General features: G+C 38.9%; 1 protein-coding gene across 1 annotated transcript in view; it reads left to right on the top strand.

Moving 5' to 3' along the window:
* Positions 1-6,891: 6,891 nt before the first annotated feature.
* KIF25 (kinesin family member 25) overlaps positions 6,892-20,199 on the top strand; it is a 34,475-nt gene continuing 21,167 nt past the window's right edge. The window contains exons 1-4 of the mRNA XM_010562708.1: positions 6,892-6,898; positions 11,937-12,040; positions 13,277-13,365; positions 14,897-14,939. Of these exons, the coding sequence (XP_010561010.1) occupies positions 6,892-6,898; positions 11,937-12,040; positions 13,277-13,365; positions 14,897-14,939 (243 nt within the window). The remainder of the gene's footprint in view (positions 6,899-11,936; positions 12,041-13,276; positions 13,366-14,896; positions 14,940-20,199) is intronic.

The following is a 20,199-nucleotide window of genomic DNA, read 5'->3' as shown; positions in this document are numbered from 1 at the left end:
GGGCTCAGCGCCTCAGCCCTCTGAGGGCGGCGGTGCAGCCCGGCCCGCCCCTTTCCCTCAAAAGTCTGTTTCTAGGCTTAAAGTGCAGGCGCGAATCCTAAAGGCAGCGGCCGGCGGGGCCTTGGACCGCAGCCCGGTGCGGGGAGAGGCTGCTCCGCCGGGGCTGGGGGGGGGGTCGAGCTGTGACCGGCCGCCGGCCCCTCACCCGGGCGGGAAGGGCCCCGCTGCGGATCCCCCCCAACCCCGGCGCAGCTTCGGGAACGGGGATTCGGGTGGGCCTTTGTAAAGAACCGAAATGGCGGCTCTCAAACGGTCAGGCGGTGGTTCTGTAGAGCAAAAGCAGTGGAAAAGTTGTACGTGTGCAATTCCACGTAAGCGGGCAAAACGACAGAAAATCCCAGCGACCGGGGAAGGTGAAGGGTTCAGCCTCGGGTTTACGTGCCTCTAGACAAGTACTGTGCTGAGGAGACTGGGGGCAGGTCGTCCTTTGATTTTTGGAAGGCAGAGAAACAGAGGAATGTAATAAAACTATTATAACGAAATAACGTTCATCAGACTCATCTTTATTTCATTTTTACTTTTGGGGTTTGGCGTGGGTTTTGTCCTTAGACCAAAGAAGACAGAATAGTTGTCCTGGAAACTGAAAATGCTGCTCTTCATCTAAAACTTGCAGAGGTAACTATCGTTTGATTTTCCAGAAAGAATTCTTATGAAAATAAAAGAAAGACACTGAAATCTGCCTTCCTATTTTCAAGTTTAGCATTCTTTACCTGTTGGGGAAATCTGTGAAGGGATTAAGGCTCAGCGTTTTTTGTTTGGGGTTTTTTTTTTTTTTTAATCAGCAGCAATGGTAGACTGATTAAGTAACTAGAACTTGACATACATTTCAATAATTGCCATTGTTTTAAATCCACAAAACTAAACTGAGGGGATGACTCTGTGAGCTTTAAGTATGGAATATTGCTTTCTGCTTGCAAGGAGAGTGTTTGCCTAAAAGACAGGTAGATTTTGAAGGAAAACTTTTTAGACATACTTAGGATGATCCTTTAAAAAGTCCTGTTCATAGAGTGTAGGAAAGATTTCTCATTATGATCAGACTTACCAAAGAAGCCCTACTGCACGTCTTCACAGTACTAGCGTTACACTTGTCTGGAAAAGGCAAGGTACTGTTGCAGAAGTCAGTCACAGAGCATACAGCAACAACTGGATGCCCTCATTTCCTTATATCCTTTTACAGAAGGATATGTTGCTCCTAGACCATTATTGAAACAAGGAGCAGCCTGTGATAATGTTTGGGGTCTTCAAAGGTAGGATTTCAGAGATTTACAGAATTTTGAATATTGATCTACACTGCTAGACCAGAGCCAACTGTGAGTATTAGTTGTGAAAGAGACCGTTGGCTAAGAGTTTCTAATCTGGGCTGAAAGATTAAATGGTTGGGTGACCTCAGGAAAGCCGTTTGCCCTCCCTCTGGGTTTGTTAACACCTGTGGATAAAAGTGGGTTTAACATTTTTCAAAGCCTGACTGGAAGCAGATGGTACATCTGAAATGAGTTTTGCTAGGTATACAGAAGAATACTGTAATTGATTCTGAGAAAATGTTTCTATTATTTTTGTTCTGCTTTATATTTACTAAAAACCTCAAGTATTTAAGCTGATTTTTTTTTTTTTTACTCTCACAAGCACAAGAAATAAATTATTCTAGTCAGTAAGGTATAGCGGATGCAGGAAGAAGTTACCCGAGTGTTAGATGATGAAGCCTTGTTTTCTAAATACAGCACTGTTTCAGTTTATTGCAAAATGTGCTGGAAAATACGAGCACCTATGGACACATGAAGAGCATGGCAGTGTTACCGCCATCACCATCAGTCAGAAACAACGTCAAATGATTCATAGAAATACTTTGCAATTAACCTTGCGCTGATATTTCTATTCAGGCAGTTGAAATTGGAATTAAATGCACTGAGAAGACTTTCGCTTCTACATGGTTAATTTGCCCCAGCAATGTGAAAACATGAGCTAAACTGACGTCTATGAAATAGTTTTACCTTAATGGAAGCGTCTCTATTAAAAAGCACACTAATTTTATTTAGATTAATTTAAGGTCATGCATTGTTGCACCGTATCTTCCAGTATCTCGCCAGCTATGCTGGTGAAAAAAGCTCCTGCCCTCAGCTATCAATCACTGACCCTTCAGCTCTGCTGGTGGAGCTGCCTGAATGATTGAGCTGTAACAAGTTCAGTCACAGTGACCAGGGTTAACAGAGGTCTCATTCTTAACTTGTAAAAGCTAATTGGATTTGTTTTGGCTGAAGTGAACAACGGAGCTTCGGAGACAAACTTACTAGGATAGCCATAAATTAGGATTTGTAGTGTAAATGTTTGGTTATAGGTTGCATCAATGTAACAAAAATGTTACCTTTTGCTATAGACCTTCCCTTGCTTATATACTTAAGACAATCATCAATATCAGCACTGCCACCGTTTTCTGCAGCCCTGTGTATTACTAGCCTAGCAGCATATTGTAAGGGTTGTAACTAAACATAAGTCGGATTCTTTCTCCGTAGACTTGCTTTTGCCTATTTGGACATGTGTTTGTCTACCTGCACACTCCTTGCTTTTGTTCACAGTCCTTGAGGTCCTGATCCTGCAGTCTTCCAAACATAAAGCCAAGTCTGCCAGAATGGATCCGACTGCAGATTTCACTTTGGAGAACACAATTAAGTAGTTCAGTTTTACTTCTGTTTATAATAAAGCTGACTATAAAAAGTTTTATAGTCAGTTTTTTGTTTGTCATGCATGAGCACAAATTTGCAAGTTCTGGCATACAAAAAATTCTCATGAATGCTAAAACTATTTTAATGGAGAAAACCTCAAAACCAAGGCAGCCTTTGCAATAAAGATAAACTTGATAGTGGAAGTGATGGGAGGTTGACTGCAATGAAGGCAAAATTGACCATTCTACTTTTATTGTCCATGTTGAGAAAAATGGGGGAGCCAGTGGGAACCTGTGCAGATGGTGGAATACGCATTCCGCGTTAAAAGTAGGTTTTAACGAGCTTAAGCTTACTTAACAATAAGGCTTGAGTACTGCAATTGATTATATATATGCTTAACTTTTCACATGTGATTAGAGATACTGATTCTGGTGAGCTACTTTTATGCATTTTTGTCAAGAATGTTATGTAAACATTGCACTTGAGTAACATGAGTCTTGAAAATCCTCAGAGTACAAGAACGTAGCAACACTGTATAGAATTGGTCTTAATTTCTAGGAGCCTGTAACAAAAAAAAGAGAGTTTTCGGAGGTAATCTTATCCTGCTATTTCTTTTCCACTAAGAACTGTTTATATTAGTGCTAAGGTGTTGTATAGCTGTGCAGGACCTCAGGCTGCATTTGTAAATAGAAAATGCATGCTTTGTGAAGGTGAGAAAGTTGGTTTAGATAAGTGAAGTACTTTTCTTGGAAAACATAATCTTTCTTTATTCTAACAGCTCCAGGACATCATATTGTTGTTCTTGCAGATGTCACCTGTAGCTAAACCGCAATTAAATGTTTATTCTTTACCTATCATTATCAGATGATTGGAATTAAATCAAATCCATTATGTGAGTAGATTTAGCTCTTTCACATTGTTGTACTCTTCTATGATCTGTGAATTTAAATAACAGGGAACTGCAGTCACAGAATTTATGGCCTGAATAAAGTAGCAACTAAGTCTATGCTAGAGACAGGTGCATTCCAAAAATAAGAAAAGAGGCTATTAGTACTGATTAAGGAATGATAGATGTCAACAGGTTGCAGGGGAAAGTAGGTGAAGAAGTTGCAGCTCATTTTAAGCACCAGGACTGTCAGTAAATGATGAAAATTCAATTTTTAATATAATACAGATTCTGTCACATTGCAGAATTTCACAAGTACTCTACAGAGATTTCTTCTTTTGTGTTCTTGCCTGGAAATGTTTAAAGTTGCACTATTTCTATTTTCCTTTTGATTTCAACATCTCAAAAAAAATTTGGCCATAAAAATTGCTTTTGCATAATGGGTAATTTTAGATTATTAGAAAGCATTCTTCTCCACATCCTTTAAAAATTGCTTTGGTTGCTTTGATCTCTGAAGACCCAGCTTAGTACTTTATTGGTACAGTTTTGCACCATTGCAACTCTACTGAATGTAACGGAGTTGGTGTTGGCAGGAAGCTAGAGCAATGAACACTAAGTTGGGAGCCCTGTATTACCATCTCCCTCAGGAATTTAGCAGTTAACACATGTGTATGTGTGTCCTCCTTCTGTTTCACGTCCTTTCAGAGAGCTTTCTTCATTAAATGTACCTACCGGAAGACACACCAGCTACGTAACCAGCCCTTTTCCCTAAGTGAAGGCACGGTTTTAACCATTTAGATCCACCTCAAGCATAAGTAAGGGGTTTTAGGTACTGCAAAAACATTTTCGTATTCTGATGCTGAAGTTTACCACCCTAAGGAAGTAGAATATTGTGATGTTAGCCAGTTAGCTCAAAATAATCCTTCACATGACTCAGAAAAATGTAAAAGCAAAGAATTTATGTATTTACAACATCACATGTAGTCAGGTAGTTGAGTTACAAATGTTTATAGGGACAAAGGGGACAGAATGCAACAGAAAACATGAGCACTTTAAAGTGATTTTTTAGGTTGGGGTTGTTTTTTTTTTTTGAACAGTATCAAGGGTTGGCTGGAAGAAGTACTAATGAAGTATTGCAGCTCTACTCTGCTCATGGCCAGCAGCAGAAATTGCAGAGGAGTTCTGTTGTAATCCAGCTGCATGGAGCAATAAAGGTAAAGACATTTAGTAATAATGTAGGCATAATCTGTGCCCTAAACATTTACATGTTTATTGAATATAGTAAAACCCAGAAAATGGTCAGATATGAACCTGATCTATGGCTTTATTGTATTCACAGCAATGCTTGCAATGAAGTGTAGCAATGCCTGAGTTAGCTTAAAATTTATAGTGGTTTTGCTGCAATAGGCTGCAAAGTCCCCTGAGAAGCTGGTAAAAGTGGCTGCTCCTGGGCTCCAGGATCTTATGTATAGGCTGCTAACAATACCTGAGCTAGATATTTTTGTAATCAAAACCTTGCAATCCCTGATTTGACTATCCTGTAGACATCCTCTAAAAAAAAACCAAACCCATAGTTGTGATATACTTTCACCAGATAGGCAGATCCTTTAAAAAAGCATTGGAGAGCTCCACTGATTTCACTAAGTGTTCTGATCTGGCAGACCTCACAAGAGGGAGTAGTTTGCTGTATGCTCACTCAGGTTGTCTTAGTTTTGCATTGAAGAGGCTGGAACTGTTCTCCCAGTACCAGTACCATAACATTTTCCTTTGTCGAAATACTTATTCCTGAAGTTACTCCATAGAATAGTGAGTTCCTTTTAGGGACACTAACAGTTGTCAGCTTTTCTCAGGGCAGCAGTGAATGCCTGCATAAAATCAAAACTATCTCAGGAAAGAAATCTGATGCTTAACAGGCAGAAGGATGTAGCTTAATTGTAGCATAGTTGGACTAGATGATGGTTGTAGGTCCCTTCCAAGTGAACTATTCTGTTCTATTCTAATTACAGTGATGCTGCTCAGTAGATTTTGCGGTGGTGTTTTACATTTTAGGTTAGCTAGAATGGCAGAACTGCTTGTGATGCAGTACCAGTGGATTGAGACGGTTTACTGTCAGAGGTGAATGAATGTTAGGAGAGAGCAAAGCTCTCCAAATAAAAGTCTAGATTGATGGTAATCCACTACCTGTAATAAAAAAAATATATATATACTACTTCCCAGTTATATTCTGTGGCTTTTGAGAGTGAGAAATGCAGTGATTTTCTCCCTTTAGCTCAGATTATTTTTTTGTCATTGAAACTAGTTGATTAATTCAAGGTCAGTACCACAGTTGGAAAAATAAAATGCCACCGAATATGTGACACTTCATACCAGGCTGACTAATGAAACATCACAGTGCTTCTGTGAGATATACAGTATTGTTAAGTTCGTCTTACAGATGGCTTTACATGTTTGTTCCAAGACTTAGATGTCAAGAAGTCTACTAATCCTAAAATCAGGTCAATTTTTTTTTACTTTATTTGGACTTTTAAGTGAATATAAGCCGCTCTTATAAACCTTTAGAAGTCTCATCATGTATGTTATGCTGAGTTATATCCATAATACAAATACTTTTCTGAAATATAAAGGTTTCTGATCTTCTCAAAATACATCTATTTTCACAGGGAGACATAGAACTGGCTTATTTAATAAATGACTTAGACTGAAGCTTAGCAAATACCTCCTGATCAAAGTGTGGAAAATGAATGCAGTAAGGGATCTATGAATCACAATTTTTCATTGCTAATTCTGGATATGTCTTAGAATCGGACAGAACACACACACGCTCACACACACTTATTTTTGTTTGAAGAAATGAGAAAGAGACTTTGTTATACCTGAAGCTGTGTTATGGTCTAAGTATGTACCGTAAGATGTTAAGGATCCATAAAGTCTTGCTGAAGCCTTTAGGAAATGACAGTACTAAATATCTTGCAGGATCCTTCCCTAAACATACTGAAAGATGTACTCCCGAAGACTTCCTTCCATCAAGTAGAGGGTTCTTCCTGACTTTGATATCTCACCATAATTATTTGTGGTGGTGTTATATTTGTTATATTGATTCTTCCTTAACTGCTGTTTTTGTGTCTTTATAATGTGTTTTTTATTCTTGCTGAGAAGAGGCTTAAGCAAGACCTGAAGAGCCTCCGTTCATTTGCTCTTGAGCTTTCAAAAGACTTTCAACGTCAAAGCAAGACTTATCTTTACCATGTTTTGACAGCAGTCCAAGGGATACAGCTGCAAAATGAAGCAATGCAAAGTAAGGCTCCTTGCACTTACGTTTCAAACATGTAACATCAGCAATGTCATTGTTAAATGTTACTAACATTAAAAGGTTGAGTTTGATTTTTGAGAAACATGTCACTGAAACTGTAGCACTTGGTTTTTTGTTTGACATTAGATCATCAAGAAGTTCTGAAGCATTAGAAAGAGTACAAATAACTCTGCAGAGGTTATGGCTGATAATTTGGATTTAGCTTTTGTGTTGATTGCAGCTGCTACTAGATTGCTGCTGAGTTGTCTCAGCCATGACATTTTCCAGCTGAAGTTCTCAGGCTTGTTATCTTGACTTTTTTAGAATAACTGAATAAAGAATGTGTTGTTTTAGCTGAAATTTGTCTGCTTTTGACTGTACCAGAAAAGAACTTGGGTGATTTCAGAGATTTCTGAAAATACTGTCTGAAATTAGGACAGACTGGATTTTTAATATTTCTGTGTATTTATGGAGAAAATTTTACTTACAAACCAAAACCAGTTCCACTCGCTAGACTGTAGATAATAACACCACGTGGACTACTGTTTCGGCATTCAGGCCCTTCCTTGTTCATGTGTACGTATAAAGCAGACCCTGCAGTGCACCGGTGCTCTCTGCCCTCATCGCTGAGGATTAAGTGCATTGGTCCTACACCTGGACCTCCTGGCATGGATCTTTGCACCTGCTTTCAACGTGCTTGACTCTGGTAGAGCTCCTATGAGACCTGAGAAGCACAACACATACGGACCTTAAATTGTTTGAAGCTTAGCAGCCTGATGAACTGACAACAAATACACAAATTTATAATCAGAGTCTGGGTGATGCTCTGATATCCATGTGTTGCCATTTAAAAGGTGCATTTTCCTCCTGCTTTACTTTTTGGTTGAAATACTTAATTTTGGGACTGATTTGATTCTGATGGGACTACTCATGCCAATAGCAACAAACAGCATTCTCAGTGATGAGTGTTTGCAGAACTTGTCCCTGTATGTTAGGTACTAAGTTATGATTAAAATTGATTGGATTACTGTATTATCCATGTAGAGAAAATGCTTAATCAAGTTGTCTTTATAATGAAGTTGTCCTTAAAACAGAAAAAAAGAAGTAGAAAATTAACCCTAGATAAAGGTGAATGTTTCCCTTATTGAAGCAGGGGGCTAAATGAACAGATATGAGGTTGGATTTGGCACTTGAGTTGTTGTGGTGTAAATAAATAGTAAATATTCCTTATGAGGCCTTGCATATTCCTGTTGACTGTTCTCAATTTGCACTTCGGGGTGCATTGTTCTATGGAATCATAACCAGGAGAAACTTCCTTGCCTATAACAAAATAGTGTGTTGGTACTTTGGTGGATGACTTATGTTTTTAATTTGGCCGTTTTTCAGTTCTGTGTCAAATGTTTTAGATGGATATTCTGTTACTAAGGTTAAATATGACAGTCAGAATTGCCACCCTTAAATTACATATAATCTTTTATGAACAGAAAGCCCAAAGTATGTATTCAGGAGATAATACATGTTATCAGTTTAATCCTAAAACAGAGATTGAAAATGAGGGAGAGTGTTACAGAGGAAACATTCAAGTAGGTTAATTTCAAGGCTGTAGTTGACATGCAGCAAACTATAAAACTTTCATGTAGTAACTGAGTAGTCCCTTGCTTAGAAATATTTATTCACAGTCCGAAAACCAGGCTATTGCTGTCTTTCCCACTGAAATTTAAATAGCAGTAATTCATAAGAGAGAGAAGTGCCCATTATTCTTTTGTTATAGGCCTGTTTCCCTCATAAACAAAGCTGCTATCATTTTAGCAAAAATACTGGCCACCTGACTGCAAATGATACTATTGAGGCAGATGCAATAATTCAGCAGATTTGTGGAAGGGTAGGAATTTCTAAAAATTTAATACGACTTTTTAGATTGCTGCACCATGCAGGTATTATCAGAAAGAGCAAATGACAGTATCTGTGTGTGCAGAATGTATTTTCAGAGAGGTGAAACCACTGTTCTCACTCATTGGCAAAGAAGTGGCAGGTACTAAGGAGCAAAATCTGTCCAAGTGAGTATGTGACAGAGGAGGTGCTGCAGGCTACTGACATATTTTGTGAAAGCTGCTGCAGCCCAGTGGCTTAGATATCCTTTGTGGTTCCAGGACGCTTTCTCTCTGGGGTGGAGAGGAGGAAAAATTGGGTCAGGCGCTTATTTCCCACTTTGCCCATATGCTGGCACCTACGTGCTGTGCTCCTCTCAGAGAAAGGTGAGCTGTGCACTGTGCTGATGACTTATATTTGTGAAGTGTGAACTACCATCACCTTTTGAGTCTCACCAGCTCAGCTGCCTTTGCAAAAAGCCTTTCCTTCTTAGTGTAGAGGAGGAGAGGGACCTTGGATTCAGCAAAAGAAATACTGCAGCAGCCCAAAGAATAATTTTATAGCCCAGGACATAAAACACAGCTGATTTCAAAAGAAGTTTTGGAATTACGTCTATTACATCGTAGCTGCTTATCCTAGAAGGCATGGTCAGATCGACCTCCTTTTTAAACTGGAATCTAGTATGGAAAGAAACTTTAAAAACCCCACCCCAGGGAACTCTGGAGGCAGCTACACATCCATATCCGAGCTAGGCTGTGGCTGTGCGAGGTTATGTTCCTCCTGTTGTTCATATCCCTGCCATGGACCTTTCTGTTATGCTGCTATAACTGTTTGTGTGACCACACACAAAACAAATCAGGGAGCTGATCCGCGACAGAAATTACTCAGCAAGAAGGATTGCTTTCAGACCTCCATGTGACTGTGGAAGCACTTGTGCAAGCACAGCAGAAGGTTTGGTGCAGCACTGAATAGGAAGGGATGAAAAGCTCCTTAACCAGGACTGTCAATTAAAGAAAATTACAATCCTGAACATGTTTGCAAGCCATCACTCTTCTGCAACTGTTAGTCTGGTTATTGATGAAGATCTTAACTTCACTCAGTAACATGTAAACAGAAAAATCAGCATTCCCAGCTCCCAGAAAGTTTCCGTATAGGTCAATGAGATGGGCAAAGCTTGGGGGAAAGGGAAGTCTATAATGGCTGCAGGCACGTAGTGACTACTTCTCTTGAATAATGAAGAGTGGGTTATTAGTATTTTAAAACAGATGCACCCAGTGGCTGCCCCTAGGTTGTGGATGAAAATGTAACTTCTGAACAGCTTGCAGCTGATGCCAAGCAGAAAACTAGGAAAATGTTAAATAAGTGTTTATATTTACAACCATATAGCTCTACTTTCAGAAAAATTAAAAGTTCAGAAATAATTTATGCATTAGGAAACTTGCTCTGTGGACCTTCTATTCAAAAAGTTTTTCTGTGCTGCACATAAAGTTTTACGGAAGACAGATATTAAAATTGATGGTTCACTCTTAAAATATCAAAATACCATCTACTAAATGTAACAACTTGACTCATTTTCCACTGTCTGCTCAAAAGCTCAAGTGTCAAATTAGGAAGCCCCAAGGTTGATTTCTGTTTTCACAGTCATCTTCACCATAGGACGGCTAAACAAAAAAAAAAAAAAGAGTAATTAGGGCCTGTAACTGGATCTATAATGTCCAGTAGGCTTCTCAGGTCCTCATGAAGAGACCACTTAAATATTGAAACAAACTAGTATTTTCTTTCTTTAAAGACTGGAAGAATGGAAGAGTAGCCTTAGCACTAATGCTTTACTGCTTATTCAAGAGACTTCAAGAACTGAAAGTGTGTGTACACAAATTTATAAATGAAGATACTTATTATGGAGATGACTTAAATAATCAATGGATTCCAATCTTGTATTTTGAAAAATACTGTATGATTAGGGGTCAGTGACTGTAAGAGTTGCTTTTGACAATTTATTGTAACATATTTGCATGTGATTCCTCAAACCAAGGCATACTAGTGTTACTCCACATACAGGATGCAAGAAAAGGCTTTTTCTTAGTGAAACTCCTAGATTTTGATTCCCCAACTGTTAACATCATTTCCTCTGCATGTGTGCACTTGTGGAGGAACATTATGAGCTGGAGGTGAACAGTGTGGGTATTACAAAAATAAGATCTGAGAAATCTCTAGTGTAGACAAATGTCCCTTGAAGTTATCTGATTTTTTAGTCTACACCAGAGAGCCTAAATCATGTGTGACATGCTGAGATTTTAATTCTGTTCCTTTCTTTGTAAGGTAGCACGTACTGAGGCTGGTGGTCATCCTGCTAACTCAGCTCTCAGACCATAGTTTTGACTGCCTGATACTCTACATCCTCAAACTGCTCACTAATTGCAGGGGAGATGGATTTCCCGCTGGGGTTCCTAAAAGCTTGCTTTTTACACAAGTTTACAGTCACGTTATGTGCCTTCTGGGCTGTATATTTGGTTTAGGCCTGCTCAGTGTTAATGTAATTGGGCTGAAATAAAACCATTTGTGAAGTTAGAAGGCTTTTACAATGACCCATATTGCTTTCCTCAGTTTTGTGAAGGAGACTTCCTGGGGTTCAAAAGATCAATCTTTTTTATGAAATCCTACCCATACAGTGAATGCATCTATCTTAAAGGGAAACCTTATACCTGTTTTACAGCATTCCTAGCACTGTAAATGAGGCTGACGATAAATGATAGTTCAACTTCTTATAAAGTTAGCTGGTGTGAATCTAATAATCTGCACGTATGGCATGAGCCTTGCAAGTGACAGCACCTTCTAGAAGCAGGTTGCTTCAAGTTTAGGTTTCAGGCTTCACTGACAGATAACATTAACTAAAGAAGTGACACATTTGAACTGTGTTTAAATAGCTTGTCTTCTTGGTAATTTCTCAAGATTTCACATGTATACTTGTGGTAATTATCTGTAACTTTTTATAGCCATTTCATAGCCAGAAGTATGATGGGATTTTTCTGAGGTGTCTGGTAAATCAGGAACTAACTCTCCTAATTAAAGTTTGGTAGAAGTTAAAAAGGTTTATGCTTGTATTTCATGAGGTGCTACTGGAAAACTCATTTTGTAAAGTCACAGAGTTTAGTTCTTTGAAACAGCTTTCTTCTAGTGTTTCAGATAAAAGCTTTTGATCTTGAGCAGTCTCTACAAGAGGTGACGGAGAGATATGAGAAAGAAAAGCAAAAGAGGAGAGCTCTGCATAACACCTTAGTTGTAAGTATATTTAATGACAGAACATTTTCTTATTTTGTTGTAATTATGCCCGTAATTTCCTCACCAATAAAACTAAAGAATGTATTTTTCATGGCTATATCACCTCCTCCAGCTGTCTGTATACAGTGCATTTCTTTGCTGAGGCACATTTGTCTTACAATAAACCCCATCCCATTCCTTTTACACAGGCATCTGCCAAATGCACTCGTGCAACATATTGCCCTAAGGATTATCATCCATTTTGAATAGTGGACAAAACCTGAGTTTCTTCATCCTCTTCTCTAAATTTGCAGCTTCTGAAATTGTTTTAGAATTCTTAAAATTGTCAACTCGAAATTTCAAAATGGTTGTCTTTTATTTTTCCATATATGTCTAGCTGTATCCTGCTCAGCCATTAGTGATGGTTCATTTGGGATTAATTTTTTTTCCTTTTTGTACTTTAACTTTTCCTCCCTACCCGCCTAAATGACTAGTTCTGGGTTTCCTGATTCAGGACCTGATTTTTAGAAACACAAGCTGCCTTCAAACAAAATTCTTTTAAGTTTTTCTACCTGGGGAAATGAAGCTCTTCATTAAAAAGTACTTACCTTCCAAACTCTGCCTTGCGTTGCAGTTTACCGAAAGGATATTCCCCAAGGCAGTGGGCAGTTAATGTCAGTGGTCACTAGTCATCACAGGTCAGTTTGTTTTCACTAATACAAAATGAGGAGAACTGATCACCAACAAAAAAGAAGGAAAAACACGAGGTTAGATAAACTGAAGTCTGAAATGGCCTGCGGAGAAAAATCAGTTACTGGCTTTTTAGTCATGTATGAACACACAGTGGCAAGGCAAAGGTACAAAATGTTTTATATTCCACATCTTCCTCAGGGCTAGTGGAAGAGAACTGGAGTGTCTAATCTCATCTGTTGAGTTAACATAGGTGTCTGAAGAAGCTCAAGTAAAGAGGAAGGAGACTGAAGAGGGAAAATGGCTCAGACTGAAAGCCTTTTTTTTCCACATAGACCGGAGAGGCCTACACCATTTCAGAGCTCTGAGGAGCTCATGCTTCCTCAAGTACTTTCTCTAATTCTCAAGGCAAATGATATTGATACCATTTTTCTCTCCACAGAGTCCAAGGCTGTGATGTTGTAAACACCTGCTTTCCTAAACAAAGTCATGTCCGCTTCACAAATTCCAATGTATTTGTCCTCTCCAGCAGTTTGTGTTAAATACCTCTTAATATTCTAACCCTAGGAGCTGAGAGGAAATATCAGAGTCCATTGCAGGATCCGACCATTACTACCTTTTGATACTGCTGCTGGACATTCAGTATCACAAGATAGGTAATTTATTTTGGCTGTGTTAGATCTTAGCTGACTCGTAATTAATATACAGAGAAAACAATAGTTATATGTATATGAGAACAACTGTGTTCTGGATTTTTCTGTTTTTATGTGTGGGGGGAGATGACGATGGTATCATAAACACTAATTGCTGTGTCCTTTTCCTTCTGCTGCTAAATTGGCTTTAGCCAATCTCATCCCCTTGTCTAAAAGTATGTCCACCTGAATAGAGAGCCATAGCTGTTCTGCCAAGCTAGGATTATCCCTGGCTTGGCAGAAGTAACACAGCTGCAATCAGTTTAGAGTATTTTCACTATCCTATACAAATTCTGGGATACAGTAATGTAATAACTGTCAGAAGTCGTGGATAGAGAAAAAGACTCAGCATTACAGTTGTTTTGTAATGCTATAGAACAGATTTGCTGTCAGCACAAACACTGGTAATTCTATTTCAGCATAATTTGGCTTTGCATCCCTAATTTATAATACACTTACTGTAACTGAAGTGTCAAAACATTCCAAGATCCAAAAGGAAAAGAGGGATTAGGTGCAAGTATGTGCTATAACAAGCTGAATTCTCCATAGATGACTAACGTGAAAGAAGGTAGGGATTGAAACATACACAAACAAAGAAAGAAGGGGAAAACTAGGTGGGTGGCTAGAAACCAGTAACATTATCGTTTGCTCTGTCAGTAAATAACTGATGTGGGGCTTTATTTCACTTTTGCTGGCTGGTAATTCTAAAAGAGCACATTCAGTGTTTAAAAGTTTATTAATTTTTGGCAAATCTTTAAAAAAAATAGAGAATTGTTTTAATTAAAACAACATCAAAAATAGCAAACAAGAAATTTCAAGGAGCCTGAAGGAGAAACTTGGCATTAACCTGTGCTTGATATACCTGGGAAGGAACCGACTCACTGTTTTTGTTGCTGTATGGAATAGTGCAATCATGTGCTGAATTGCAGTGTCAAACAGGATGGACTGGGCCAAACAAACAATCGTTAAGACTAACTGTTCTTAATATATCAAAAAGTAATTTATATAAAACTTAGTTGTAAAACTAAGGACTGATTCTCAAAACCCTTACACACATGAATGAATTTATACACCTCAGCAATCCCAGTCAGTTTTTGGACTAGTAATGGATGCAAGATCAGGGGCAAATACCTAAAAAGAGGGTGGTTTTCACTTTAATGTTCTAAAGTGAAAGCCTCTTGTTACAAGCTCACATTACAATCTCAAAATAATAGAATGGCTTGCATGTGAATTAGTCGTAATTGGGTTTGTTCTAAATTTCTTTTTTTAAGAGATTATTTTGCTTGATTGCACCATAATTTGTTTTTTATTCACAGTTAACTGTGGCGTTAGTATGTACATGGGATACAATGATAATGGCAGTTCTGAAACATACTCTTCAGACAATGTATAGTTCACAGACGTTTTGAGCATTGACTTTCCTCAGCTAAATGGAACATTTATGGTTTGAAAGGTACCTTTTTTTCCCTATTGGCTTTTTTTTCTTTTCTTACAGGCAAAGAAACTCTTCAGAGAAAGTGGCATATGCAGCTGATGATGTGAGTATTTGATGGTGAAATTCAAAAGCACATTCACAGATACTAGGAAGGAGAAACAAGAGGGACATGTGAACCATGGGTTTTAAAAAAAAATGATGTACTTCCTTGTCAATTGGTGCGCAGCTTTGATCACCCATGGGTGCAATAGCAGGTGGCTCGTGCTGTTTTCATCCCGACTCTTTGCAGTAGTAATAGCTTGGAGCTTCTGCTGGTGCAGTCATGCATGAACCAGAGGTTGTGTGTTTGCAGTAGTCAAAGCGCTGCAGACTTTCTGCAGTCAGTCCTTTTGAGCCACTTGTATTTGCTGTAAGTATTTCTAAAATTGTATCAGGCTTTTTTCATTTTATTATTGCAACACAGCTAATGCGTTAGGAGAGAAATACACCTCGTGAACCACAACAGCCTACATGGTACTGCAGTCAAGCATGTTAAAGTGTCCTGGCTTAGATCCATCAGAGGAAGGAGAATGAGCATTGAGGCTGCAAATCCAGATGACATTCCAGCATTAACTGAGGCCATTACCAAGATATAAAATTTTAAAAGGCACAGTAGTGTGAGCTAAGGTCAAAGTATTAACTTGGGTTTTAATTTTCTTAGCTGCCATAGTTCTTAGTTGGCTGCTCGCTGCTACATGGTGATCAGCCAAATTCTCTTCTATAGTATAGTGCTTAAAATATTGCTGAAGTGACCGACAGTGTGTTATGCATTTAAATCTCCCAAATTATAGCTTCATTAGGCAGATCTCACTTGCATAAAGTGGATACTTAGAGAGATATATATGCAATTAGGAAACTAATGGAGCACATGAAGAGTCAGCTAAGAAAGAGTAAATATGTCAGGAGATAAAAACCAGGGATCTGTAATGGTGGACATAGTATTCTGGATGCCATGACCCATTTATTGTACTGTAAAATGCCACGACCATTTCTGACCTGTTAAATTTTATTGCATGAAGATAAAATTAGGTAATATTTAGGTTTTGGATTATTTCATAAAGATATCTGATGTGTTACAGTATCTGTATGTTTACAGGCAAAGCAGTGTCTGCTTGCTTATGCCAATTTATGAATTTTAGTTGGTATGAAACAGTGACCTGGTAACCTTCAATATGCTAACCTGTTCTCGTGTTTAAAAGTCCTTATGAAATATTCCAGGAAAATAAATGTATGCATGGACTTGACTGTAAAATGAAATTTGCAAGATACTAAGTTCCGGGTTTTGGAAAGAACAACATTGACTTTGAATGTTTTATTGGTTTGCCTTGACATTTATTTGGTTAAAATGCTTTCTAGTTTTGATCAAACACCTTAAGTCTTTGTGTTAGTTTCTTAATATGAATTATTTTAAGAAAAAAAAATATTTTTGTTTAAAGTATGCAAGTTCATGAGGGAGGATAAAAGCACAACTGACTTTTTACAAAATGCAGTCAATTTAGATTAATCTAACAAAAGTAAAGGAAAACAATGTTTATTGCCCACTCATTTTGCTTTTAACAACTGAAGGCGTTACGCTTGTGGCTAGGATAAATATGCAATTTTCAGATGAAATTATGGGACTTGTTATTGAGCAACTTGTTAGTTGCAATGCAGTCAAAGCTGGTGTTTCTGGAAACAAGTTAACCATTGTCCAGACAAGTATTCCTGATTTAAAAGGAAATTTTGTATCGAGGTGAAGGAAGACTGTCTGTGGTAGAGGTGCTAATTTTATTAGTTTTGCATTTTAGATCATGGCTGTCTTTCCAGATTTTTCCCTGAAAAATAGTTTATGTGTGTAACATAACCAGGCAGTTAGCTGCCATGATCATTTAAGAGCTAATCTGTGTTAGAAAGCAGAGCTGCATTTGAGAACTGGAGCCACAATGCAGTCCAGCATACATATCGGAAACTACGGTTGGATCTTCTGGACAAGCTTCAGCTTGACATTGTTCCTGGAGTGGACTGGAGCTCTAGTAATATGCTGATCCGTGTCACCTATGCTAAAACGTTGTCATGTTATAACTAGAATAGGGAAAACCTCTGCCTCATAGTGAAAGACCACAACAGAAATTGCAGTATAAAGTAGCTTTGCTTCTCTTCTGCCAGGAGCTCTGTTAAGACTTCCTTCAAACTGTCTTTAGATAGGCTGAACTGACACTTAAACAGAATAGTTGTGTGTCTTTTTGTGAGACAGACTACATGAGTTCCATTTAGTCATTGAGTGTTTTTTCTTTTGTTTATTTAGAGATTCGTATCATTCTTAGAAAGACATATGTGATCTTTTCTATAATCTTGCTCATCTTCTCTAGAGAATCATTATTCTTATTCTAAGTCTAAAAAAGGCTTAGGATTTTACTGGATGTACAGGAGAATATATTATTTCAGTTTTTGAGCTACCTGAAGATTTTTTGAAGTTTTCTTTTTGCTTTCCTGTGTATGCCCAGCTTCTCAGCATAACAGTAACAACTGTCTGAGCCTTTGCTCTGAAGCCTGTTGTGCAATAATGGTGGAGAGTGAGTACACACTACACATCAGGTTGAACTACTCCACATAGATAGGACACCGAGCACCGCCGGTATCGTCACTACCTGAGAAAATGAGTAGGTGAGGTACTGAATGCTCAGACTCTTCTTGGTGGTGACAGGACAAGGAGGAACAGGCGCGAATTGAAATACAGGAAATTCAGCTTAAACACATGAAGAAGCTGTGGGGGTAGTCAAACGCTGGAACAGGTTGCCCAGAGAGGATGTGGACTCTCTGTCTTTGGAGATACTCAAAAGCTGACTGGACACGGTCCTGGGCAACCTGCTGTAGCTGACCCTGCTCCGAGCAGGGGGTTGGCCTTGGTGGTCTCTGCAAGTCCCTTCCCACCTCGGCCATTCTGTGATTCTGGTCTAGGATTCCACCTGCTGCTTTTCTGTAATTTCATCCATCTCTGGCAGGCTGTGCTGTGTGCGCTAGTGAATAGAGGTGTCATGTTTGAATGAGTAGCTGTGTCTTCACCTGGATTCACAACACCAAATGTAGACACTTAAATGAGGTGTGTGATCGCTCCAGATTCCCCTTGAGGTCACTGAAGAAAAGTAGCCACCTCCAGAGGGAAAGTAATTCACCTAAGATTGGAATTTTAATATGTTTGTCTGTCTCCACAACTACCTACGCACCTGAGGCACCTGCCCTAGCCTAATACCTGAAGCAATGTTTGAATCCAACTTCCTTTGGCACAGAGAAAAGAAACTGGCTGCCTCTACGTGATTAATTCCTTTCAAATCATTTTGAGAAGGTTTTCCCTTGTGAGTAGTTGAGAAGAAGGGGATGGCAAAGAGGATGCTCTGAATATCAGGAAAGGTGCAAGATTCTGCTGTTTCTTCAAAACAGGACTGGGAAAACATGAATTAACAGAGCCAAGACCCTCCTTTTCTTGGGAGATGATTTTGTAATAGATCAGATGGATGTAGCTATAGCAGTTGGAGACATTATCGCTCCCCAGTTGCTTATCATCATCCCCAGCTAGAGGTTTCTTCCCCTGGTGCTTACCCAGTGCAGGGAATCCTTTAAGCTGTCTGTGTCAGCCTTAGTGCTATGTCAGCCAGTTGCACTGAAGCTGACAGTGAAACTTGAGCAGTCACCGTCTCCCTTACATTGGCTCTGCTCCGGAGCAGTAGTCTTGGGAAAGGGGGCATAGCCTTCAGCAGATATGCACTAACAAGAAATAAGAAATGATAATTACCACAGCTGGATTCTGTGATTGTGTCTATATCCACTATTCCATATAACTCATTTAAAATTATTTCTCTGCCTTACTGAATTTCACTTACTGAACTGCTCCCCAGGCTTGGGAAGTCAGGCTTGGGTATCAGGACAGATTGTGAATATTTATGAAGTATCCTTTTCTCATTTCCATGATTCATATTGCCCTGAAAGAACTCAGACTGGGAGTATTCTGCGACTCTGGGGTGAAAACAGGGTTCTTCAGTGTACACGTGTGACAGCTGTATGGATTTCATAAGCGCTATTGACAGGGAAACCTGATGAGATTCCGTAGGCTAGCAGCCGTGGTGGATATGTTAGGTCATACTGATCTCCTGAGAAAGGAAGGTCATTACAAATTCTCATCTGAAGTTTTTGCCTATTAACAATTGTTTTGCTTCTATGTTATGCAAATAGAGGTTTTTCTGTCCCGTTTCTCACTTGAGGGAAAGCTGGTCTGCAAGTAAGTTTGATACCTGAATCATAAATGTGTTCCATCCTTTTCTTTTGTTGTACTCACTTCTGTACTGCTGCTAGATTTGCCAGTACTGGGATGGGTAACATAGCTCATTCTGTAGAGTGAGTGTTGTCATCATTAGGTTGATAATGATGCATTGGCCTTCTCCAAAGAGGAAGAAATACCTGTAAACTCAAAACAAGAAATTTGATTTTTATTAGCCATTTGCATGCTGGATACACTGTTATACAATCATGATTTGCTCAGCTCTTTACGGCTTCAGTCTGTGGCAATCCTCATTTGAAGGTGATTAGTTCAGCACTCCAAGCTACTTGTCTGAAGCACAGTAGGAATTTCAGCACTCCCATCAAATGCAGTAATGTAACCGCAGGTTAGTAAGTTAGGAAACCTCCTTGAGTTAGTTGAAGTATTTTGTGTACTAGTGAGCTTCCACCCAAATTGTTGTAAACCCCCACTTTTTTTTTTAACTTTACTTTTCTCTGCAATTAAGCAACATGTGCCAAGAGGAGCAGAAAGGCACAGAAGTTGCTATGTAAGGCATGCCAGACTGCTGTGATTACACTCTGGTAATAGTTTAAAGAGCTGCTTACATATCTGTCAGACTGACAAAACTACTATATAATCCATCTGGAAAGTAGATTCCACTAAAAACTTGTGGAATTCTACCAATTGTGCTAGCGTAGCTTTCTCAGAGTTGTGGGCTAGCATGTTATTCTGTGAAATGTGCATCTTCTGCTCAGTTCTAGGCACAAATATATATGAAATCAGTCTGAAAAGGCACTGTGAAAACTGGCCCTATAATAAAAAAGGTCTCTTTTTGCCATTTTTTTTTCTGCCTGTGCTGGCAGTTAGGGAGGTGGGGTTTACTTGCTTGTGGCTTTCTAGGCACATAAGGAGTTCAGGTAAGGGTTTGGATTTTTCTTGTGAACTTAAGTGCCCATAGTTTGCATTGGTTGCTCCTTAATAATCTGAATGTGTTTTGAGATCCTTTCTTGTGGTCTTGCTAGTTCACTGCAGTATGCAGGCTCTAAAGCCTCACTTGTTGGTGACTGCTGGA

This window comes from Haliaeetus leucocephalus, unplaced genomic scaffold (genome assembly GCF_000737465.1).
Source record: "Haliaeetus leucocephalus isolate CR32 unplaced genomic scaffold, Haliaeetus_leucocephalus-4.0 Scaffold162, whole genome shotgun sequence".
NCBI lineage: Eukaryota > Metazoa > Chordata > Aves > Accipitriformes > Accipitridae > Haliaeetus > Haliaeetus leucocephalus.
This window is presented reverse-complemented; position numbering and strand designations above follow the sequence as displayed.